This window comes from Nymphaea colorata, chromosome 3 (assembly GCF_008831285.2).
Source record: "Nymphaea colorata isolate Beijing-Zhang1983 chromosome 3, ASM883128v2, whole genome shotgun sequence".
NCBI classification, from domain to species: Eukaryota; Viridiplantae; Streptophyta; class Magnoliopsida; order Nymphaeales; family Nymphaeaceae; genus Nymphaea; species Nymphaea colorata.
Window position 1 is genome coordinate 6,431,197 of NC_045140.1, and position 24,969 is coordinate 6,456,165.

General features: G+C 37.6%; 3 protein-coding genes across 3 annotated transcripts; 2 read left to right on the top strand and 1 right to left on the bottom strand.

Annotated features, from left to right (window-relative positions):
* Positions 1 to 13,304: 13,304 nt before the first annotated feature.
* On the top strand, positions 13,305 to 16,395 carry LOC116251395 (heat stress transcription factor A-5). Its single transcript, XM_031625646.2, has 2 exons — positions 13,305 to 13,811; positions 15,110 to 16,395. The coding sequence occupies exons 1-2, from the start codon at positions 13,578 to 13,580 to the stop codon at positions 16,205 to 16,207; spliced, it is 1,332 nt and encodes a 443-aa protein (XP_031481506.1). The 5' UTR covers positions 13,305 to 13,577; the 3' UTR covers positions 16,208 to 16,395.
* Positions 16,396 to 21,018: 4,623 nt separating this feature from the next.
* Positions 21,019 to 21,541, top strand: LOC116251373 (protein RALF-like 22). Its single transcript, XM_050076597.1, has 2 exons — positions 21,019 to 21,404; positions 21,466 to 21,541. The coding sequence occupies exons 1-2, from the start codon at positions 21,019 to 21,021 to the stop codon at positions 21,539 to 21,541; spliced, it is 462 nt and encodes a 153-aa protein (XP_049932554.1).
* Positions 21,542 to 21,728: 187 nt separating this feature from the next.
* On the bottom strand, positions 21,729 to 24,548 carry LOC116251372 (serine hydroxymethyltransferase 4-like). The gene is made up of 4 exons (XM_031625591.2): positions 23,684 to 24,548; positions 22,581 to 22,971; positions 22,391 to 22,492; positions 21,729 to 22,130 (listed from the first exon to the last, which is right to left on the bottom strand). The coding sequence occupies exons 1-4, from the start codon at positions 24,359 to 24,361 to the stop codon at positions 21,886 to 21,888; spliced, it is 1,416 nt and encodes a 471-aa protein (XP_031481451.1). The 5' UTR covers positions 24,362 to 24,548; the 3' UTR covers positions 21,729 to 21,885.
* Between the last annotated feature and the right edge of the window lie 421 nt (positions 24,549 to 24,969).

Sequence of the window (24,969 nt, forward strand, 5' to 3'; positions counted from 1 at the left end):
TCAATGATCCCTACCAGAAAGCTAGCGCACACTAGGGGTTTTACATTTTTTTATTTAAACGTTGAAACTATTTTTCATTTCTGCTCAGCTTTGCGATGTTGTGAGTATGTGCACTCTGGCGATTGTCTCCTTCTCTCCCTCTCCCTCTCTGGTGTTTTTTAATCAGTAGTCAGGGCCTGTACTTCTAGACTACACGAATAAATAATTTAATCTACAACAAACATGCTACAAAAGTAGGAAATCACCTAAGACATATTACTAGGAATGGAGACCGACCTTAGCGTTATTGAGGACTAAGGCTTGAGTATTATTGGTTTGTCACTATGGTGACTTGAACAAGGGCTGGGCATCGCGCCGGTCCAATAAGAGTCAGGCCCAGCCAGCTCGACACCTGAAAATCGAGTTTGGGTCTAGCTTGATCGCTGACATACGAATCAAGCCCCGTTGGGCTGACTCAGGCCCGGGCCCAATCAGAGCACATACCCGTCAGGTAGGGATGTCAACGGATCGGATATACCTCTTATCATATCCGATTTTTCGGATATTCATATATTCAAATTCAGATTAAGATTCAGATTCAAATGAAAAGAAGTTTATACCATATCCGAATCCGACTTTAAAATCTACATATCTGAATCCGACTTTTAGTTATACTTGAATCCGATCCGAATCCAAATTTTAAGTTATACCTGAATCCGATCCGAATCCGATTTTAAAGTTATATCCGAACCCGACTTTTAAGTTATATCCGAAACCGATCCGAATTCAACTTTTAAATATCTGAATCCGAACCTGAGAGTTTTGCGGCCTATGAATGGTTGGACAAAAGGTCTAACCAAACACACCAACTTAAAGTTATAACATAAAAGAAATATAAATTGTATATAAAAGTATAATATGATTAAGATGTAATGGCTTTTACAAAGTTGCATATAATAATAGTCAAATAGTTACAATGTACATTATTTAACTTAAAATATTTAAAACTATATCACATAAAACTAATTAATTAATAATTTATATTGTATTTAATTAAATGTTTTTGTATAAACAAGCAAACTATTATAATTAAGGCATCAACTAAACAAGATATCTTAAATAATGTATTTATTTAATTAAAAATAATAATAAAACTTGTACCAAGAAAATTTAATAAAATGAGTATTTTTAAAAATATGAAAATTAATTACAAATAAATATATTTAATATGAAACAACTGTTGGCAAGTTTATCGTATATAAGAAAAAATTTAAGAATTATATTTTAGCTTCACTTAAAATTTTAAAACTATAGTTTGGCTCTTGCAACAAAACAACTCGTAAGTTTATGATATTTATCGTATATAAAAAAAATTAAAAAATTATTTTTTAGTTTCACTTAAAATTTTAAAACTATAGTTTGACTCTTGCAACAAAACAACTCGTAAGTTTATCGTATTTAAAAAGTTGGCTTCATTTAAAATTTTAAAGAAATGAGTTTAAGTGTGTTATCTAAACATCGAACTAATTATTCAAAACTAACTAAAACTATTTTTTCACATATCCAATTTTTTTTGATAATATTGTTTTATAAGGTGTTGTACTCATTATAAATGTCATTTTGACCTTTGTCTCACAAGTTGAGATATGGAGTTGATTTTGTCAATGTTGAAAATTGAGGAAAAGTGATAATATAAGCATGTCAATTAATAGTAAAAGACTAAAATACTTTATTTGATTTTTTTCTTTATTTTTATGGGCCAATTCAACAGTCAAGATCATTCTTAATGGGTCAAACATTTAAGAGTCTGCTCCTACCAGATTCAATTTTCTGTTTTTTTTTTACTAGTATATTTGATTTTCATACTTTCTTGATAATAATTGTTAAATTAGGTGACCTATCTTATTTTTCATTAAAAAAATATTATTTAATATTTTTTTATTTCGTTGAGTAAATTAAAATAATTTATGTTACATCTGTAAAAAAAGTGTTCAATGATATATTAGAAAATTCATTAGCCCTCTTACCTTTATTACAATAGTTGTTTTTTTTACATAAAATTGTATAATTACTCCAATGATATATAAGAGTTTATTAAATCGAGCAATTTGTTGTTTTCCTACAAGTTAAAGACTTTTGTTTTCAAGTTTGTGAACAATTTGTACGTAATACTTTTGAATGAATTATATGATTATACAAAATAATTTATTTGATTGATTAAGTAAGTAAATTGATAATTTGATAAATATTTTTTTATGAGTTTATCAGTTTTTTGATATTAAACATATTTAATTGACATTATGCAGAGTGAAGATGCTTTCAAATTAAAATGAATATAATAATACGTTTAAGATTTTTATTTATGATAAAACATATTTTCAAATGATTTTCATACTTTTTTCACAAGTTTTTCATATGATTTGTATATTTTTTTTATAAGTTATTCATATGACATTTCATAATTTTTTTATATTAATTGTGTATATTGAACATTGATTTATTTTTAAATAATAACACATTTTGATGGAGTAAACTATTATTTATTGATAATCACTTATTGAGAATTATTAAATCAAGTGACTCATATTATTTCTCACTTAATGGTCTTTTTTAATTTAATTGAGTTAATTAAAAGACCTTTGCTTTATATCCATAAAAAGAGTGTTCAATGATGTCAAACATTCATTCTTCTACATTCTCATTAACTTTTTGAGTTAGTTTTCTTAGCTTTATTACAATAAGTATTTTTTTACATAAATTTGTATTATTTAATCAAATCATATAATTTATTAAATCAAACAATTTGTTGTTTTCCTATTAATTAAAGTTTTTTGTTTTTAAATTTGTGAATTATGTTATATATCGAATACCTAAGACTTTTAAACATATTATATGATTATACAAAATAATTTACTTGATTAATTAAATAAATTATTGATAATTTGATAAACAATTTTTTTTATGAGTTCAACAGTTGTTTCATATTAAATATATTTATTTGTGATTAATTTTCATATTTTTAAAAATACTTAATTTATTAAATTTTCTTGATATAAGTTTTTTATTATTTTTAATTAAATAAATAAATTATTTAAGATATCTTGTTTAGTTGATGCCTTAACTATAATAGTTTGTTTGTTTGTTTACACAAAAATGTTTAATTAAATATAATATGAATTATTAATTAATTAGATCACACTGAACGTGGTGTTGGTTACATCAGCTCCACCAACAATGAACGTGCAATTGGTTACATCAGCTCCACCAAATGTGGAACCACGTTAGCATGTAATCCATCTTCATGTAAAGATGATGTAACTGAAAAGGGAAACCTTATCGAGTCTGTTAAAGCTGGAAAGGTTATCCCCCTCCATTGTAAAGCAACAAAGTATATAAAAGGAAAGCAAGAACCACGGTAGTGTGAGAGAGTCCCCGCATCGTGGATGTAGCCTTAACAGGTGAACCACGTTAAAAATCTCTGAATTTCATTCCTTTCATATGGTATCAGAGCTGATGGTGCTCCATTACTAAACCAGCGTGGACATGGTAGCCAGCTTCTCTCCGCTTCCAAGCCTACCAGCTCCTACCTCTTTTCAACACTTCATTTCAACCAAGTTAGATTCTGATAACTATGTATTGTGGGCATCTCAATTCTGACCCCTGCTTATCTCCTATGATCTTGAAGGCTTCATTGACGGATCAAAAACTGAACCTCAAAAAACTGTCATCAAGGATGGCAAATCTGCTCCCAATCCTGAGTATATAGACTGGCGCCGGCGAGATGAGCTTCTCCTTAGCTGGCTTATTTCTTCTTTGTCTGACTCTGTTCACTCCCAAGTTATTGGATTGGAAATGTCTTATGAACTCTGAACCACTCTGCAAGATGCTTATGCTGCATAGTCACGTGCACGCATCTTACAACTTAAGGAGCAGCTACAAAATTTAAGAAAGGGAAACAAATCTATTTCCCAATTTGTTCATATGGCTAGATCCATTGCCCACCATCTCAAAGTTGCTGGAAAGAAAGTTGAAGAAGAGGACCTTGTTCTTCATATACTCCGTGGTCTTCCACCAGAGTATAAAACAATGCGTGTTTCTATTTCTATTCGCAAGAATCCTGTTAGCATGACTGAATTACTTAGTCTCTTGTTGTCCCATGAAGCCTACCTTGGTGAAGGTGATTCTGTTGAAAAAGCATCCGACTCACAAGTTGAAGCTAATGTCACTCACAGAACCAACCAAGGTAGCAGAAATCAATATTATGGAAGGGGAAACTATCGTGGAGGCCGTGGTGGTCGATTTGGCTCACGAGGCAGAGGACGAGGAAACTACAACAACAATAAGCAAAATCAAAGGTATTATAATGATCAACGCTCTCACATTGTCTGTCAATTATGTGAAAAAATAGGGCACTCGGCAAAGACGTGCAGATTATTCCAGCAATCAGACAATTCTAATTCCAATCCTCCTCATGCGTATAATGCTACTACATCTGAGACCACCAGTGATGATTCGTGGTATCCTGATTCTGGTGCTTCCCATCACGTTGCTCCTGATCTCAGTTCTTTATCAATAAATTCCGCTTACTCGGACACTGATTCTGTCAAGGTGGGAAATGGTACAGGTTTAGCTATTAAACACATTGGTAGTTCATCCTTTAAAGTTGGAAATTTCAACTTCAAGAGGCATGATATTCTTCATGTTCCTCTTATCACCAAGAAACTTCTCTTTGTGCATCGGTTTGCTGCAGATAATAACGTTGTTTTTGAATTTGATGCAAGAGAGTGCAGAACTAGAGATGCCAGATCCAAACAAGAGCTGTTAAGAGGACACGTTAAAGGAGGAATCTACACTCTTGACTTTGACAAGTTTAAAGAAAAAGTTGCTTGCATTGGAGAAAAGGCTAGTCGCGCTACATGGCACGCCCGGTTGGGACATCCAAATAGAAAAATTGTTGATCGTGTGCTTAGTTCCTTTAATTTACCTTTTTCAGACTGCAATATCAGAATTTGTTCTTTCTGTCAAACTGCTAAAATGCATAAGTTACCCTTTAGCCGCATTGATTACAGTAAACTGGAACCTCTAGAGATCATCTTTTCAGATGTATGGAGGCCAACTCCTATTTCTAGTATCTATGGACATCGTTTTTATGTTATCTTTGTTGATGCATGGTCAAGATTTACATGGCTGTTTTTGAAACATAAATCTGAAGTGCTTGAGACCTTTCAAAAGTTTAAAGCAATGGTTGAAAATATGTTTGGAAGAAAAATTAAGAACTTCCATAGTGACGGTGGAGGAGAATACAAGTGCATGGACAACTATTTTTTCAAGGTAGGAATTAAACATCGTTATTCCTGTCCTCACACCCAAGAACAGAATGACGTCTCCAAATGCAAACATAGGCATATCATTGAGACTGGATTGACTCTTATAGCTCACAACAATGTGTCAAAACAACTCTGGAATTTTGCCTTTTCAGCTGCAATATTTCTTATAAATCGATTGCCTGCTGCAGGCTTGAAAAATACAAGTCCTCTTGAAATGCTTTGGAACAAGGAACCCAACTACAAGTTTCTTAAAACTTTTGGTTGTTTATGCTTCCCCAACTTGAGAGCGTATAGATCCAACAAACTCAACTATCGATCTCATGCTCATGTTTTTATGGGTTATAGTGATAATCATCATGGCTATCTATGCATGGATCCTAACTCATTCAAGATTATTGTGTCCAGAGATGTTATTTTCAATGAAGAAAATTTTCCTTTTATTGAAAAATCAGCTAATGACACTTCGGCCCGAGGAACTCACTCACAAGCTGTTCTTGTGCCTCCATGGCTCTCATCTCCAAGCAGTGCCCTTGCAGAAAATCCTACTGCTCTTGTTCATGACAGTGGACCGCTTATTGCGCCTAGTTCGCCACAAACAAGTCCAGATCAACCTGCTCTTCAAGAGGCACCGCTGGTCACCTCAAGGTCTCACTCTATGGTGACACGCTCCCAAACTGGTTCACTCAAACCATCCTCTCGTTATGCTTTTTCTAGTCTCTTAGTGACTAAACTCCTTGAAGACAAGGAACCAAAAGATTTTAATGAAGCCACCAAGCATAACGAGTGGCGTGCTGCTATGCACGACGAATTTCAAGCTCTTTGCAAGAATAAAACATGATTTCTTGTGCCTCGCACCTCAGACATGAATGTTGTGGGATCAAATGGGTGTACAACATCAAACGCAGGTCAGATAGCACTCTTGAGCGACACAAAGCTAGACTTGTCGCAAAAGGGTTTCACCAAGAAGGAGTCGACTTCTTTGAAACTTTCAGCCCTGTCGTCAAACCAGGTACTATTCGAACCATGATCTCACTTGCTTTACGGAGGAATTGGATAATTAGACAACTTGATGTCCATAATGCATTCCTTAATGGAACCTTATGTGAGGAAGTGTATATGGCTCAACCACCCGGTTTCGTCGACCACCAATTTCCATGTATATATGGTAAAACCATTACCTTTTAATCAGATTATATATTCATATACAATTTATATTCTTTTTATATCATAACTTTAAGTTGGTGTGTTTGGCTAGACCTTTGCCTAACCATTCATAGATCTCAACTTCAAAACGTGGGGACACCAACTCAAGGTTCGGAGACTTCAAAACGTGGGGACACCAACTCAAGGTTCGGAGACTTCAAAACGTGGGGACACCAACTCAAGGTTCGGAGATGAGATATTTACTTAAATCCGAATCCTAACATCCGATCCGATTTTCTTATTCGAATGTCAAACTGCTTACCATATCCGATTTTTTAAAGGCATTTCAAACAGATATCCAATATGTTGACATCCCTACCGTCAGGTACCTGGCCTGATGCCCCGGCTTAACTTGAACTAAGGAGTTCACTTGAGATTTTTAAAATTTAACATTTCATGAGGTTAGAAAATTATATGCACCTAAGCGAAATTTCTTCAACTCTAAGAACCAACTTTAGAAAATTATATGCACCTAAGCGGGATTTCTTCAACTCTAAGAACCAACTTGAAGCATTGAACAGTGTGCCTTGAGAGGAAGGTGGCCTCTTTTTACAGTACTCTAGAGAGGGCATCCTCTCTATCCTTCATATATCAAACATGAAACTTATGAAAATGTCACATATAAAGCATTCATTTTGGTCACATTTTTGAGATTTAGAACTTGTTTCTCAATGAAATAAAAAAAAATGAGAGATCAAGCTTTGAGTGTCTCTAAGGAGTTTTTGATGGAAAAGTTTTGTTCCTTTGGAGGAGATACAAAGAAATTGATAAATACCTATGGCACAAGGACTTCCATCTATGATGAATACATATGATATTTTTGACACCAAGTGAAAGTGTTTAGATTCGATGTATTTGCATCATAGAGTTGGATCATGATCAAAGTTTTGGGTTGAGATCTAGATCTAGAGGAAGTTTTAGAAAGCAGATCATATATGTGTGTTTGCATCCCCAAAATTTTTGGTCTTTACAATGCTTCAGGAAAATGAAGTTTTATTTTGAAATGAGAGAGAAAGGAACTTGTTTGTCGGTATGAGAGCTGACCAATTCCCAGCATCTTTACTGAGGGTAAACAATCCAAGAACTATGCTTATTCTTGATGCATTTCGTTTTTGCTTAAACATCTTTTTCACTCTAAATGCAGTGTGGTGTTTGAGAAAATGTTGAATATTTGATATTTCAAGTTTTTGAAAAAGTTTTAAAGACTTATTTAAGAGTATAAACCATTTTGATTTGAGAGATTTTGAATTGAGGAACCTTTACAAATATCGTTTGAAAATCTTTGAAGATCATTTTTTTAAGTCAATTTAGTATTCTCTTAAGTATTTAAGTATGTTTAAGATTTTGCTTTAGTTCGGTGACTACCTAATTAGAGCTCCATCTCATCTCGTTAAGTTATTTTAGATAGAGGTTTTGTGATCATTTGTAAATTTCACTAGTGAATTGAATGCATGAATGCATTAATTTTTATGATTGAAGGCAAATTATTCATTTTTACCATATTATTCATCTAAAAACAATCCTACTACCACATACATCTTAAGTTCCTCAATTTTATTTGATATAATTGTCGTAAATATTCTTATGAAGAGAGAAAAATTTTTGAAAATAGAATGAGGTTGTAGACCATCAAACATAAATTCAATAGTGGGTCATTACTTAAGTTTCAGTCTTGGTGAAGTCGATAAATGAAAAGTTCAAATCTTAAATTTTGAGAAGAAGAATATTCGAGAGAATGGAAGAGAGAAAAGATTTTAATTCAAAAGAAATAAGGAGAAAGAGAAAGAGAAAGAAATTTTTAAAATAACCAAAGAAAAAGTTTTAAAGAAAGAGAGAAATATATATATATATATATATATATATATATATATATGTTCGTGAAAGGAAAATATTAACTCAAATGGAAAGGAATAAGAAGATTTTGGAAGAGAGGGAGAGATATAGAGAGATATATAGATATATATACATATATGAGAATTTGTAAAAGATTATGTTAAATGAGAGAGAAAGAGAAGACAAAGAGAGATAATTGTGTGCATGTACATTATATACACATATGCTTTTATGAAAGTTAAAATAAAAAAATAATAGGAAAAATGTCCGACTTTGATTTTTCTATGTACGACAGAGAGGAACTTGGTCTCATGCAAGGGCTTAGGATAAGTCTCCAAAGCCTCGTTGAAGAAGGTTCTTGCTTTTGATTTTTTTTTTTGAAAACATGATTCCAAATATTTTTATACGTGAGCATAGAAGCATAATCATTTCATCTATTACTAACAAATCTATTTCTCCCACCACTGAGTATGAAAGAAAATCAAACACATACATAAAATGGAGAACAATGTAAAAAAGTACTCATTGGGATCTCTAATATGGTAAGAAAGTACTCATTGGGATCTCTAACATCAAAATCAACACAATAATAATAAAAAATTCCAACCCATGCTCTCATTCTTATCATTCATTTGCATATAAATTAAGAAAAATTAGTCCACCATACATGGACATCATCTCAAACATGAACGACGAAAAAAGAAATGTAAAAAGCATATTTCGAAAATAAATGAAATAATGAAATTTATTTTTCCTTGCTTACTCTCGGTGCACTCAAAAGTAGCTCTTAATTCCGGGTAGGAAATCTTTAAAGCTCTCTTGCACGACCATAACGAAGTGGCGAATGGAAACAAAAATAAATAAAAATGGGAGGAGGTCTACATACCTCTAATGGAAATGATTATAGAAATGAGTCACATTCTTTAGATGATCCTAGGGTTTCCTTAAGCAAAGCTCCACAATGTTGAGGATATTCCTTGGAACTTGGAGAAGCTTGCTCTCAAGATTCAAGAAGAGGAAGAAGAGAGAAATGAAGAGAGAGCTTGGGAAAAAACTCTAAATCTTCAAATGAGAAAGCACTAGAGGTTATCCAAGGGTTAGCTCATGCTCAAAAGAGAAAATTGTGGGAGTATTCATAGGTTGTTTTAGAGCCAAAAACGTAAAATTTGATTTTTTTTTAATTTAACAATATTTTCATGCAAATTTTAAGTATTTTTGAATAATTTTAATTTTTTTAAAAATAAGTTTTGACTAAGTGGGATTAGCCCTTAGCCCTACAAATACTCCTTTGGGGGATGGACAGACCTAGTGTCCATCCATCAAACCGAAAACCGCCCCCAAGGGGGCGGTTTTTAACTAAAAGGAGGGATTGCGCAGTATGCAGGCTCTGGCTCGATGCAGCCATGCGTGGGCGTGCTGCCAACATGCCAGGCCTATCGCGTCTGGCACGGCCCTGCCACATGCGGCGGCGCATGGCAGCACACTGAGTTCATGTTTGGGGAGCAAGATGCCCCCCTTATTGGCTAGTTTTGGACCAATAAGTGGTGGACTTCGCTTCCTTGGCCTTCAAGGGTTCCGATTCATAAAAAAAAATCATAAAACATTATTTTTTTAAATATATATTTAAAAGGGTAAAATGGTCTTTGTTACAAAAGGGGGTTGACTCTGTTTTGAGTGATGTCAGACTAGTTTTAAATCTGGATCAGGTTTTATTGGTCGCCGACACGTTTTAGTCGATGCCCAAGGCTTGGATCAAGGATTATGTGAGTGGTTTAATCTCAAAACACATTTTTGGCACGAGAACAAGACACGAGACAAAGGGAAGGTTTGTGCATACACGTGTGGCGCTCGATAGCATCGAAATTTCTTGTTTTGGTCTCGACTTTAGATTTTGAGTTTGAAATTCTTGATTTGGATCTTAGACTTTGGTTTTGGATCTAATTTGGATCCAAGAGCAACTCTATGAGTTCGTTTTCCTAGTTTGGACTTGACTTCGTTGGTGGAGGTTTAGTTATGGATTTTAGCTTCATATTTCAGATCAATGTCTGCATTTTAGATCTAGGACTTGGATTTGGATCTGAATCTTGGTCTAAAGTTGAATTTTGGACTTGAATCTTGCGTTTGGACTCAGATATGGGTCTAGAGATTCGTTTTGGATCGAATAGTCTTGAATTGGATTTAGGTATGAATATAGAAGTTTGTTTTGGATCTAGGGTTAGTCTCGGGTCCAAAATTAGATGAAAATCATTATAAAAATGATTGGAATAACTGAGAATCTTGTTTGAGTAATACAATTTTTTGAAAAAAAATTGGGGTGATAACAATGTGATAGGAATTTAAATGAGATATTGGACAAGATATAAATTATGAACTGGAATTAAGATAGGAAAATATGAGATCAACCTTTGAAGATCCAAAGTGATATACTTAATTGTATATGGCATGCAGCCTATGTTTACATCGACTATGGGGCATATGAAGTGATTTGATGAATTTGCCCACACCTAAGGGTCCCATGTGAGGGGGTAAAAATGGAAAGTTTAATCAAACACATGATGTGAATGATTTAATCTTATAAACATAGGATCAAGTTCAAATATGAATATGATTCTACCGAAAATTCAGTTTAGATCCACGCAAATGCGCATCTAACCTAGATGATGCATGCAGACTAGGAACATGCATGATCAAGGCTTGGTCTCTCGTTAGGGTTTTGAAGTGGCTTTATTCGCATCATGTTTTGATCCAAAGTTTGATATTAGGTCTGATATTTAAATTGAATTCAAATAAAGATCCAGTTTCAAGTATCTTCTCAGGCTTCAAAATCTGGATTCCATAAGTTTATGCTCACAGTTTGTTAGACCCAATATCAAGATCCTAATCCGATATTCATATCCAGATCCAACTTCATTATTAAGGTCATATTCAAATTTAAAGTTCTATAATTTGAGTTTAAGAGATATAAATAATGAGATCCAACATTGAGATCTAATGTCCAATATCAAGTTTCAGATTCATGTGATCCAAATAAAAAATGTAGATCAAAATCATGTTCCAAATTTAGGGTTAGAAATTAAACATTCCAAGTTTGGGAGATCAAATTCTATTGTGATTAAGGTTCATCTAACATTCTAATTCTAATATGAAGACCCAAAGGTTCAAATTGAGCTCCAGGTTTATGTGATCCAGATTCAAGATCTAAATTTACAGATGACAAATCCATTATCTAAATTCATAAGATCCATATCTAATGTATTAGGACCTCAATATTTTCATGATTTGAGTTGGCTAAGGGTCGCATGGACTTAAGGTTGGTGTGAGTTCACACAAGGCTAGTCAAGCTAAAGCTAGGGTTCAAATCTTGGTCTCTTATTCTGCAGGTTCTAAGGCTGGTCTTACCTAGGTTCTAGGGTTTTGACCTATGGTTTCATCTTGATCACGTATGAACTTAGGGTTTTCAAATAAGGCCTACGGAAAAGCTTTGTTTTGGAAAACCATTTCAAAAATATACTTTGTAAAGTGTGTTGATTTAGGATTAAGTCAAATTAAGGTCTTCATGTGCCTAGAGAAGAAAAGAGAATTTATTTTTCTCCTTTTTTCTTCTTAGAAAGAGCCAAAGCTTTGCAAGATTTAAAGACAAAGTCAAAAGCCCGTCCAATGAAAAATGGTTTAGTTTAGGTCACAGTTCTTCTTCTCCTTCTTCAATAATCGAGGAAACTAAACATAATTACCCAATAAAATGACCCACCTGTCACATAACTATTGTATTGAGCGAAAGACCTAACTTTAATTTAAGCAAATATATGACTTTCAAAGAATGAAAAAGTGCTTGCCTTGTTGTGAAATAAGAAGTCTTCGTATCTTAATGGATGTATTTGATTTATTCAGAGCTATTGGAGCGGTGGAGTATTGCACCCTAGATGGCGGAAGTCCAATAGCCAAAAGCATCAATGGCTTACACTCAACTCTACATGCATGCAGAAAACAAAAAACATTATATAATTCAGAAATTAAGTGCTAAAATGGGATAAAGTAGTTCGAACTTCCAACGAACTGATGCCCCACCATAGGAAAGTAGAGTTGAACACCTTTGTTTTATCTCTAGTTTGAACTAAGTTCACTCTAACTCAGTGGAGTCCACTAAAGGAAGTAACTGATCCTAAGCCAATTAAACTTACTCTGAACTTGGAAAGAGGTAGATCTGATAGTAATTCCCTTGATCCTATCTCAATTTGAGCTGACATGACTGGATGTAATTCAGTTACATCTTTAAATGGGAGAGTGTGTGAATGGACTAAGGTGGAGTTGGCACTATAGCATCTAGGTTATAGGGTAATTTAATTTTATATATTATTCATCTTTTTGAAACTACAAGCCAATTTTAGTATTATAAATTTTAAATATATATATATTTTAAAAATCCGTGACTCATATCAGGAACTTGAAATTTATGAAGACCATATCAAAGATTGAGTGTTTTAAATGAAGAAAAAGGAGAAGAAGTCTGGACCTCAAACCGTTGGGTGACCGGCGCTGATGAAAAGTCTATCCGGTCAGCTCATCCCTTGACGCGGTTGAAAAGAGAGAGCTCGTCGTCCTCGGTGTCGTCTTCCAGATCACGTGATCGACCATTTTCCTCTCTCTGTTGGGGCGGGCCCACACATTCACGGCCGCCGTGAAGTCAACGCCCCCAATCTTTTACCAACCCCAACCTTCCGCCGGACTGGACCGTGGATCAGGGCACGAATTAGAATCCGACCCTAACAGAAACGGATCCGACTGCAACTCTGGTTTACATCCAATAAGCTTCGATACAAAACCCCAAAATTTCTCTGCACTTGAGGCAATGGTATCCGGACCTGAGGTGCCAGAAATAGGTCCGACCCGTTGAAGCCAAGTACCGGATCGGACCCATTCTCCGATAAATCCGATCCGGTGTCTGGGTACAAGGAACCCCTGCCACAGTCAGCTCTCCCTTCCTCCGATTTGTCGCGATTGTCACGGACGCCACCGAGGGAGAAAGAGAGAGAGAGCGAGAGTGGGGGCGGGATGGCCGGGCGCTTCCGTCCTACCAGTCTTCCTCCTCACGCCACCTTCCTGTCTACCTCCTCCTCATTTCTCGTGTCTCTCTTTCCCGGAGTTCAGGCTGCCGGCGACGCGTCTCAGTTATGCCGCTGACGCTCTCCGACGGAGCGGTGCTAGGATTGGGGCTTCACAGGGTTTTGCGGGAGGTTGATGGAGGGATCTGGCGGCGGAGGCGGAAGCGGAGGAGGAGGGGGGTCTCCGGCTCCTTTCCTGATTAAGACGTACGATATGGTGGATGACGCGAGCACCGACGCGATCGTGTCGTGGAGCGCGGCCGGGAACAGCTTCGTGGTGTGGAACTCGCCGGAGTTCGCACGCGTCCTCCTCCCGACCTACTTCAAACACAACAATTTCTCCTCCTTTATCCGCCAGCTCAACACCTATGTGAGTCCGGTTCCAGCTTCCTGAACCGATCGGTCGATTGGTCTTATTGTTTTCACTTTTTTTTTTTTCCGCCTGCAATTTCGTTTGCTTATTTCTCTGGTTGTTCTCGATCTCGATTGATGGGCGTGGCCGGTTATTGATGTTCTGTGCGCGTTGAAAATGAAAAAAGAAAAAGTGAGGAAGTTACGCGGTATTGATTTTGGGGAGAATTGGGGTCGCTAGCTTTTTGCTGGCGCTGACGAGCTGAATTGAACTTTTCTTCTTCTCCTTCTAATTGTCAAAGTTGGGGACTACGGTCTTGGTGCTGCTTCCTTTCTGCCTGATTTTTTGTTGTTGAGATGGATTTTTAGTGATTTCCTGGAAGACTCCCTGTGATCCTCATTGCATGCCTGTCTTTTTCCTTTTCCAAATAAGAATTGGATCTTGTGGTTGACCTGTGGAGAAATTGGATTCTCGGTGTTCGCTCTCTCTTGGTTGTTGGTGGTTGTTTTATGCAGCAATTTTTTGTCTTTTACGCCTATTTGTAGGAATGAAATCCGCTGTGGCTTCTACAACTAACTGTTCAAATGGATAAAATGGGGCGTGTGAGAATTGAGAAAATACGAAGGATTCATACTGTACGACGCTGCCTTCCACTTCTTGGGTAGTGTTGGTGTGTTGGAAACCTTTTCAGGCTTGTTCAGATCTTTTTCTTTTAGGTTTGGTTTAAAACCGATGAACGGATGTTCCTTTTCTGCAACTGTGAATTTTTTTTATCATAAGAACTTTTGGTTTGACTTTTTACATTTTTTACAGTTCTGGCATTTGAGAGGTATCCTTCGTTATGTTAGCTTTGTTCTTGCACTTGACTTACAGATGTCAAATGACTGAAATCATTGTCACGGTTTATTGTGGTTTTTTCTGTTTGTTTATCGAGTTTATTTCCTGCGAAAACTTCTGATTTCCATCTTTGTGATTGTGTTTGTCAAATGCTATGCATTGCGTGGTTTTTCTTTCATATCCTTCGGTTCAATAGTTCAAAAACTACTTTCATGATCCTTTAGTGATGTGGAATATTGGGGTCTTACCTTCATGATTTGATTCAACAATTCTCTTTGATTTTATGGAAAAGGAATAACATTTATAGTGGTTTCTAGTGGTACTTATATGCATGAATATTGTTTGAATTTCATTCTAAAACTCTTGTACACATCAATGGGAATCCTTTCACTTTTGTCGTTTCCTCTTAAACTACTCTCTTTTGGAAGTATATTTACCATAAAATATGCATGTGAATTGTTCTTCGTTGTTGTTGATAGGGGTTTCACAAGATTGATCCTGAACGTTGGGAGTTTGCTAACGAGGACTTCACAAAAGATAATAAGCATCTGCTGAAGAACATCCATAGACGTAAGCCTATTCATAGTCACAGCCAGCCACTCTCTCAACCATCATCAGGGGATGCTGAAAGAGCAGCGCTTGAGGAAGAAATTCAGAAGCTTAGGAAGGAGAAAGATATTCTTTTGGCTAATCTTGCGAGATACAGACAGCAGCAGGAAGGAAGCACGGTCCAATTAGAAAAGCTTGAGCCACGGGTTGGTGAAATGGAACAAAGGCAGGCAAAATTGATGCAATTTTTGGCAAAAGCAGTAAAAAATCAATCTTTCATTGACAATCTTATTTGTGAGGTCGAAAGGAATATGCAGGTAATGGCCATAAAAAAAAAGAGAAGGCTGCCAAATGACTGTGAAGCCGTGGAGAACAACCCTACGGATAGCCAGACTGTACAGAGATCTTTGACCACAAGATCTCCAAATGTTTTGACTGGAGATGCTGAAAGCTGGGACCTTGCAAATAAGTTAAGGCTGGAGCTTTCACCTGCGGCTTCTGATAATCTACTACCAGCTTGTAGGCATGGCTCCAGTGAAGATGATGGCAACACGCAGCATACACCGTCTAATCTAGCAGGAAGAAAAGCTGGATCTGACGAATCTTTAGAGCTTCTGGATTGTGATACATCTTTGGCATTTACAAAGAACATCTCTTTGAGGGAAAATTCATCAGCTGAGGAACTTGATGGAAATTGTCATTTGAATTTAACACTTTCATCGTCCCCTTTCTCCCCAGTTCGTGGCAGGGTTAAGGAAACCTATGAAAAAGCTGCGGTAGAGAGAAAGTCTGGCGGCAATGCAAGCTCAGTAACGTCAAAAGAAACGACAGTCAATAACCAGGCATCTTCTGGAAGAGTCAATGACGTATTCTGGGAGCAGTTCCTTACTGAAAGGCCGGGTTCCTCGGATACTGAAGAAGCAAGCTCTACTTTTAGGACAAGCCCATGTGTAGAACAAGAAGAGAGGAACTCCATGCAGGAAATGTCATGGAGCAGTAAGCAAAAGATGCAACAACTCACGCTATGACTTGTAGGAATGAGGCTGCCAATATGACATAAAATCTGTGTCTTCTTATCTCATTATGCAAATCTTATTGGAAGTTTGATTGAAACAATTGTCTGACGCACTGTACATAATTGTATGCTCAATGTTCATGAAAAAAGTGTATTTGCTATTATGCCATAAAAAGAATCCTAGCAGGTTTTATTGTTCAAGGTTATTTTAGCAAGTTTCTTACAGTGTACCTTTGTATTTCTAGCCATCTCAATTTATTTTTGTTTTTTTTTTTCCATAACTATCCACAAATGCATGCTTCAGGTTTATTTGACAGCACTGTCGTTGTGATCATGTATCTCGTTCGCCACTTTGGTCCCCTGATACCCTGTATGCACTCTCGTTCCAATCTCCAGTATTGAACGTCTAAACTATTGTACGATTAAGAAGAATGTGCCAAAGATATGAATCCTTGGTTTTCATTTTGTTTTCAAATGAAGGTCGAGCCCCTACCACGTCTTACTAGCACAAGCTCAGGCAACACTGGCAGGGTTGGGACTTCACAATTTTCAACTTGACACCTTTTACATTTCCCTGTTACCACCTGTAGTGGTGATAATATCTTTATCAATCAATTGATAAAAATGGAAGGATGAAGAAATTCGTCGCCACAATATTCCTCTTAAATGAAGATCGGTGCTTGTGAATGTAATTCTAATAAGGTACTTGACAACAATCAGAAAAATATCGAGACATTGCAGCATGCATGGCAATAAGCAGTACTCCTCAAATGTAGAAAAACAGAAGGGGTTGAAGGAACAATTTGTTCGGTAAGTATGCCATGTTCGATAATGCCCACTAATTTGATTTCCTGAATATTGCTGTCTATAACAGAAACTAAGCACGGCCTCAAAAGGATGTATGAGTTATGAGCTTTGTTAGTGCTCTTCCTTTTAACTAGTTAGAGGCAACAAATGTTTTTTCGCAAATTATGAGCTCAATAAGTGTTGAGCGCTAGCTTGACCTTATATATATATATATATATAAGGTCAAGCTAGCGCTCTTATATATATATATATATTTTTTTTTTCTTTTTCTGGTTCAGTACAACTCATCTATATATATATATATATATATATATATATATATATATAAGGTCAAGCTAGCGCTCTTATATATATATATATATATATATATATTTTTTTTTTTTTCTTTTTCTGGTTCAGTACAACTCATCTATATGTCCATACCTAATTTACATAGGTTGGTATAAGCGGAACACAGAAAATTTTAATGTTTTTATCTTTAATTATTTTTTATATTTAGATGACTTTTTAAATATTTTGGGTCTATTCACAACTCATTCATCTTGATCGGCCCATTTACCAAATCGGCAGCCTCGCCAATTCGGTTCACAAACCGATTTTATTGAGTTAAAGTAGCAGACTTGAGAAAACTTTACTCTATGCCCGTGTACTGTTGCACCAAGCAATGGCCCTTTGCGGGTTTACCTGATCTCTTTTTCCCTTTTCTCTTTATGCTGAATCTTATCTGCTTTATGGAGGCCAAAGTCAAAAGGCAAAGGCTCCCACTGGAGATAAGATTGGCAGCGGCTTTGGTGGCCGTCTTGGTCTCAGCAAAAATGATGTGGTGGATGCCATAGCTTACCTACTCCTGATTAAGACCACAGGGATCCACAGGATATCAGGAAAAGCTTTTCCATTTGGACCCTCTTCAATCCAACTTTTCCGATCTGCTTTCAGGAATTCCGGGGTCGTTGAGCTGTTGAGGTGTCAAGCTGTCGATTCTCCAGCTACTCATTTTCTCATCTTCCGCCGCCGTCTCTCAAGCTGAGCACGGCTCATATGCTCTAGCAATTACCAGTCTGGTGCGTAACGATCTAAGCATGGTTTTTATCATTGAACACAACGTTGAGTGCAAGGAACGCCAACTTTCTGTGCTTTAAAAGAAGGGTCATTGATATTTAAGTTGAAGCGCAAGTATTAAACTTAAAACATGCCAATGCACTTTAAGGGGTTATTTGGTAACATGGACATTCAATTCTGAGTATTCCGTAAACCTGCCCAAAAAATGGCAGTAGATTGGTGGAACATCAGTTCTAATGCTCAGCTACCCCTATTTTTGGAGCAGGTTCGCTCACAAACTGTCCATACTACCAACTAACCTTGAAGGGGATAGAGGGTTGGGTGAAAGGTTTGACTCTATCGAGCAATGTGTCTTGATGTGTCTTTCTCGCTCACTCGAACTAAGAAATAACACTTGATCGAATTCTCAAAACCGATTTGATTTTGAGGGCTCGATGGAGAGATGGAAAAACAATATTAATCGTCATCCAGATGCACTACTACAATGACAACACGATGAAAATCCCTCAAGATTTTTCTTCACTAAATGTTAAAGGGAAACCTTTCTTTTTCGTAATCTCGCTCATTGATTTTGGTAACTGGTCTAATTATCGACTCACTTTCCTTTTTATTAAAATTTAAGCCTCAGGGACTGGTTCCAGGTCCAGCCCATTGTAAGCAGACCTGGGTCCAACAATTCTCCAATGGAATTGCCCAATGTTGAGAATTGTCGTGTTCGGGGGTAGAGGAAGAGGGGACAATATATGATTCTGTTGTTTAACATTAACATAACTGTCATCCTTATGTTATTTCTTTTAATACACCATTCCTTCTTCTGTTTCTATGCACTCATGTTGGCCTAAATGTTGGGTGATTAAAAGGAGTATTCTATCCTATCTATCCTTCCCTCCATTCCTTTAAGGTATCATTCACGGTGATGCCCCCCATGATAACACTCATGGTAGTCTACATTAAATCTCCCACAAATAATTTCACCATCTTTGTAGATGTTTTGATCTTAAAGGGCGTTCAATGGTCTTTTTCTTAAAATCTATGGTTCTGCCCATGACTTGCTTTTGTCAATGCAACAAAAGTTTCATTATAAAAAAATATAGTTCATCTAACTTACCTACGATCCACTTCTCAGCTAGCCTTTTGATATAGTGAAAGGTCCAACATTCGAGAACTGGTAGAGCTAGAGAGACACAAGTTCGATACTTAAAATTCTCGTTTTACTTCTCCACACTAGCAAAATATCTACCTACCGTCAAAGAGAGAACTGTCTAATCTTACATTTATGAACCTCAAATCTTCAAGATCTAGTATCAATCAGAAAAGGTATAATGGAATGCACCTGAAGCGTATATAGAACTACATGAAATTCATTCATGGATCACCCATTAAAATATCTAGCTAGGCATATCTAAAGAACTTGCAAAATGGACTATCGACAATTTGAGAGTGTTTAAATTGTCTATGATCTAAAGTATGGATTTCAAATAAGAAAACAACAATTTTATTTATATTAAATCATTTTTCCATTAAAGGGACAACCCAAATGCATTCAAACATGAAATAACAAGGGGCTGTTGGGATGACACCCCAAAACCAAGTTTTAAAAATATTCGGGTGACAAATAAACGTTGTTTTGTGAAAACTAGGTTTTCAACGAATGATGTCTTCATAAGGAGATGAAAAGCCTGGACCCCAAGGTTTGGTTAAAAACACGGTGGGATATTCAGTTGAAAGTCAAGTTAAAAGTTAGTTGGGCAGTCGACTCTTTCTATTGCAAAAGGAGGGCTACCGATACATAGTTGAAACATTGTGGAGGGGTTAGTGGGGGGTTTACCCTTGAGCCAGGCAGTGGGTTTCCCCTGCCCACCCAAAGGTTAGCCAGATTGATTCTCCAGTCAGGCTGGGTGAACTAGCATCTGTGCCGCACCACATCAAGATGTTCTGCTCGTTGCTAAAGCGACCGGTTCAGATGCAGATTGAATTCAAAATATGATCACTAATCGGATTGTAGATGATAAGATTGCAGATGATAAGGGTGCATTTTAACTGTATAGTTTGTGGAAGCATGTCTGTCTGGTGATTAACCATGTAAAATGTATCCACTGTATCGAAAGGGCTTCATTCTCATGTTACATTTAATGTGGAAATTACCATATCTCACTTCAGTAATTTAGTCTCCTTTTAGAGCCTGAGTAGTTTCCCTTTGGTCATGTATTTTCTGCTTGACAGTTTATGTGAATGGAAAACGATGTAATTTTAGTGGACACTGAGAAATGCTATCATGGATTCTCAGGTACTATTTGTTTGCAGAAAAAGCTAAAACCCAGAACTATCATGTTTTGCACTTTTTTGTAGTGTGTGTGTGTGAGATTTAGTATTCAACTAAATTTGTTTTTGTAAAATCACCATAAAAAAAAGGAAGGTTGCCGTCCGTCCGAATAAAAATTAGATTTTAAAAAGTGAAAACCTAATTTTTGTCATGTTATCCACACAAAGGCTAATTAGGTTTTTGAAAACTAATTAAAGTCACATTTTAACAAAATCAGTTGTGATCTTTGCGCTTCGAGCAATTATGCAGCTAGTATAACTGAGGTGCGTCAATTGTTTGTTGCAACAAAATCAATTGTGAAAACCAACTATGATCCAAACACCCTCCATCGTTAAACTGTAAAAGCAATCAATCTCTTTTCATCATTATCTGTCAACCGTTGTACTCCAAATCGACAGAGCACGCTTGTTTCTCGAAAAAGCAAGTTTTCGGTGCATGAGATGCCACTACCAATGCCAAAACGTTGAGAATATTTGGTGGAACACCTTTTCTTCCAAAAGAACCATTGCCTGCCATCCGATCGGTCGGGATCTCAGATCAGAGTTGCTGCCCAGTGAAGGGCACTCACCATGTCCACATCAATCGCAACTTTTTCCTCCATATATTCCTCCATTACTTGAGATAATCAATCTCCAATGGCCAAAGCCAGGATCAAGGCCCTGTCTTCCTTTTGCTCTGCCATACTTCTCTTGATTCATCTCCCATTGACGCTGGGAGAGCTTCGCTATGGACTCTCCATCTCTGAAATATGGAGGGACAGCGGTAGCCTGCTTGAGTGGACGGTGCAACGGCCTGGTTGCAGCGGAAGGTCTGCTAGAGACTGCCTGGCAGAGGATGAAAGTCTGATGGACACAGAGGTTAACAGAAGGATGCTTCAGATGCAGAGGCAGTACATAAGCTACAGGTCTCTTGACAGAGGCGCAGTCCCCTGCACAAGGCCGGGAGCTTCTTATTATAACTGCCATCCTCGTCCGGTTTATCCAAAATCCCGCGGCTGCGAGCTAATGGCCGATTGCAAAAGGTATGACATACCCTAAAAGGCAGAAGGCATGCTCAATTTTCAATCCTTTTTTTTTTGTCAGCATGGAAAGAACCAGTAACGGCTCTAAGTTCAACCAAACTCAAGCCGCCTATGGAACCAGTATTTCGCTTGTGTAAGTTCTCTTTAGATATTGGCAAAATGGAAGATACCCATTTTGAGAATGGAACTCAATACCCCACTGTCGTGGTAGTACTAAGAAACCAGAGTAACTTTGTAAAGAGAAGGAAACGACTATCGCCAAACACATCCTTAATGCGCGCACACACACACACACACCCAGAGAGAGAGAGAGAGAGAGAGAGAGAGAGAGAATGCTTGGAGATGTTCTCTTTCAACACAAGTGAACAACAAGAGGGAGGGGGCGCGATACATTGACAGGTAAGCTAGTGAGAACCTTGAAATGGGAACCAAAGCTGAAGATAGGAAAGCATGTGCGGGTAAAGCTTTATAACTAAGTGATCTAGTCCTTATATTTCATTGTAGACATTTGAAACCCAGGCATGTCAAAGGACGCAGCAAATTTCTCGACTGCTGTCTTGAGATCATCGATGTCCTTGTTATCCGCCAAACCCTTGTTGAAATCCTTCAGAAGCTTGCCGTGCTCCTTTTGAATTTTCAATGAGAAGCTTACAGCCTGGTGAAGGAATTCTGCTATCTGTTCAAAATCTTTCTCCACCAACCCCCTTGAGGTCATTGCAGGAGTACCTGCAAGTGCAAGTTTTAGAGTGCATGTTATCAGAAGAATTTCCATGTTTTTCACCATTTCATGCAAAAGTCTGAAAAACAACTTGCTGCGAAACATATTTGGCTCATGCAACTTTTTTTTTTAATTTTATCTGATGTTTCTTCTCACATGTTTAAGATTGGATTTCCTAAGAGATTTCTAAAAGAAAGTTATCATTCTTATGAAACCCAAATGTCCTTAAAATCTAAACAGACAGCAGCTTCCTCTGGGTAACACTCACCAATTCGAACGCCTCCAGGAGCCAGAGCACTACTGTCTCCGAAAACAGCGTTCTTATTAACAGTGATGTTGCATAAATCACAGAGCTTCTCCAATTTGTTGCCTGTAAAACAATGAGAGGAATCAACACCATAAGTACCATCTACCACCCATTAGATGATTAAAAATGTAGATGGAATCTTCTCTATTACCAGTCAGTCCAAGGGGACGGAGATCCCACAAGACTAGGTGGTTTTCGGTGCCGCCGGTGACAAGCTTGTAACCTTTGTTCACTAAGTAGCTACCTAGAGCAACTGCATTGGCCTTGACCTGCTTGGCATAGGCCTTGAATCCGGGCTCCATTGCTTGCTTCAAAGCCACGGCTAATGCAGCAATCTGATGATTATGAGGACCTCCTTGTAGAGAAGGGAAAACGGCAAAATTGATCTTCTCTTCAAAGTCATACTCTGCCCCTTCTGGCTGGCCCTTCTTTGGAGGCTTGGGGCCTTTCCTGTAGAAGATCATGCCAGATCTTGGACCCCTAAGACTTTTGTGAGTGGTCGTCGTGACAATATCACAGTACTCAAATGGATTGGCAGCTTCCTGCAACAATGAATGTGAATTTCCAGATTAACTATAACTAAAGCAACAGAATATCTCCATTTCACACACACAAACACAACAGAGACGCTTTAAAACGCTTTAAACCATTAGGCTCAATGCAATATATCGGTCACATAAACAGAGAAAGATCAATATAGAATACCGAGGTCCAAAATCCCTTCATGAAGCTGGATTCATGATCTCACCATTATACGTGTAGCTGCACTTTTTCTACACATTTTTAAAAGCAAACATTTTTATAAAAGAGTAGTGTTAGGTAATGACAAAACGCCAACCTAGAAAAGGGAAGCACAAGCAGACAGGTTACACCATCCTTTGGAAAAGAACTCTAATTCAGCACCATAACACAGACTAAATTACAAAGTCTAATGGGACAACATTCTCGAGCAGCTGTCCCATACAGAAAATGGTGGCAAAAAACATTAACGAAACAAACAAACACACAAACAACAGACTACAAAATTGATCATTATGAACCAAATCTACAACTAAGCATGAATTCAGATCTCCCCAAACACGATCTCAAAGACCCATAATCCCATCAGGTTTGAGGAAAGTAGAGTACAAACAACAAATAGATAGCTACCATTCAAGACCAAGATAAGCAATTTGAAATAACAAATCCCCATGTATAAATCAGCAACAACCAGAACTGACAAGAACCACTAAGGCAAAGAAACAAGAACAATACCTGAGCTGCCACAAGCCCGCTGATGTGCGCCATATCACATAGCAGCAGAGCGCCGCACTTGTCGGCAATAACCCTGAACCTGGCGTAGTCCCAATCCCTCGGGTACGCGCTTCCGCCGCAAATGATGAGCTTAGGCCGGAAGTCCAAGGCTTTCTCCTCCAGCTTGTCGTAGTCGATGTACCCCGTGGCGGAATCGACCTTATAGGGTAGGCTCTCGAAGTAGATGGAGGTGGCAGAGATCTTCTTGCCTCCAGAGGTGTAGTAGCCGTGGGTGAGATGGCCGCCGGACGGGAGGTCGAGTCCCATGATCCGATCGTGGGGGTTGAGGAGGGCGGTATATGCGGCGAAATTGGCCGGGCTACCGGAATATGGCTGGACGTTGACGCCCCAGCTGGAAGGGTCTAAACGGAAGACCTGGAGGGCGCGGGAGCGGCAGAGGTTCTCAAGCTCGTCAATGAACTCGTTCCCGCCGTAGTACCGGTTGCCCGGCATGCCCTCTGAGTACTTGTTGGTGAGTGGGCTGCCAAGCGCCTGGATGACGGCGAAGGAGGTGAAGTTCTCGGAAGCAATGAGCTCGATGCCATGGCTCTGGCGCCGCTTCTCTCGCTCTATCAGGTCGAACACCTCCTCGTCAACCTGGTGCAGGGGAGAGTTACCCCACCCGCTCACCGGATCCATTTGTCTTTAGTAGCCGGTATCCGGCGGTGGTGGCGGAGAAGGAATAGGAAGAGGAGAAGGTCGGAAAATGTTGGTGGTGGTTGCAGGGCGGGGAGGGGGGAAGATCCGGAACAGGCGGTGGACGGTGATGTGGTGGTGGAGGAGAAGGGGGAAAGGGGTGATTTATAAGGCAGTCAGTGAGCGGTTGGTCGAAGAAAAAGATATCGTTTGGAAGTTGGGGAAGGGAGGACGCCTAATTTGAATTCCATATCCGACCGAACGGTTCGGAATACACAAAATTTTAACATTTAAGAAATCACATTTAATTTAGATTAAGAAAGGCATTCGACCAAATTCAAATTCAGATTTAGACATGTATAAATATTTGAGATTGGGATTTATATTCAAGTTAAATTTAATTTAAAAAAATATCTATATTCAATGGCTTGACTAGGTTTGGTTTAAAATTTGGATTTAGATTCAGAGTCATATATAAATTTAAAAACTTGGATTCAAATCAGGTTTAAATATATTTTTTCATTTCATATTAAAATCAAATTCGAATGAACATCTGAAAATGATGATTGGTTAAGGATACATCTGATTCAAATCTAATCTATTGGCATCCA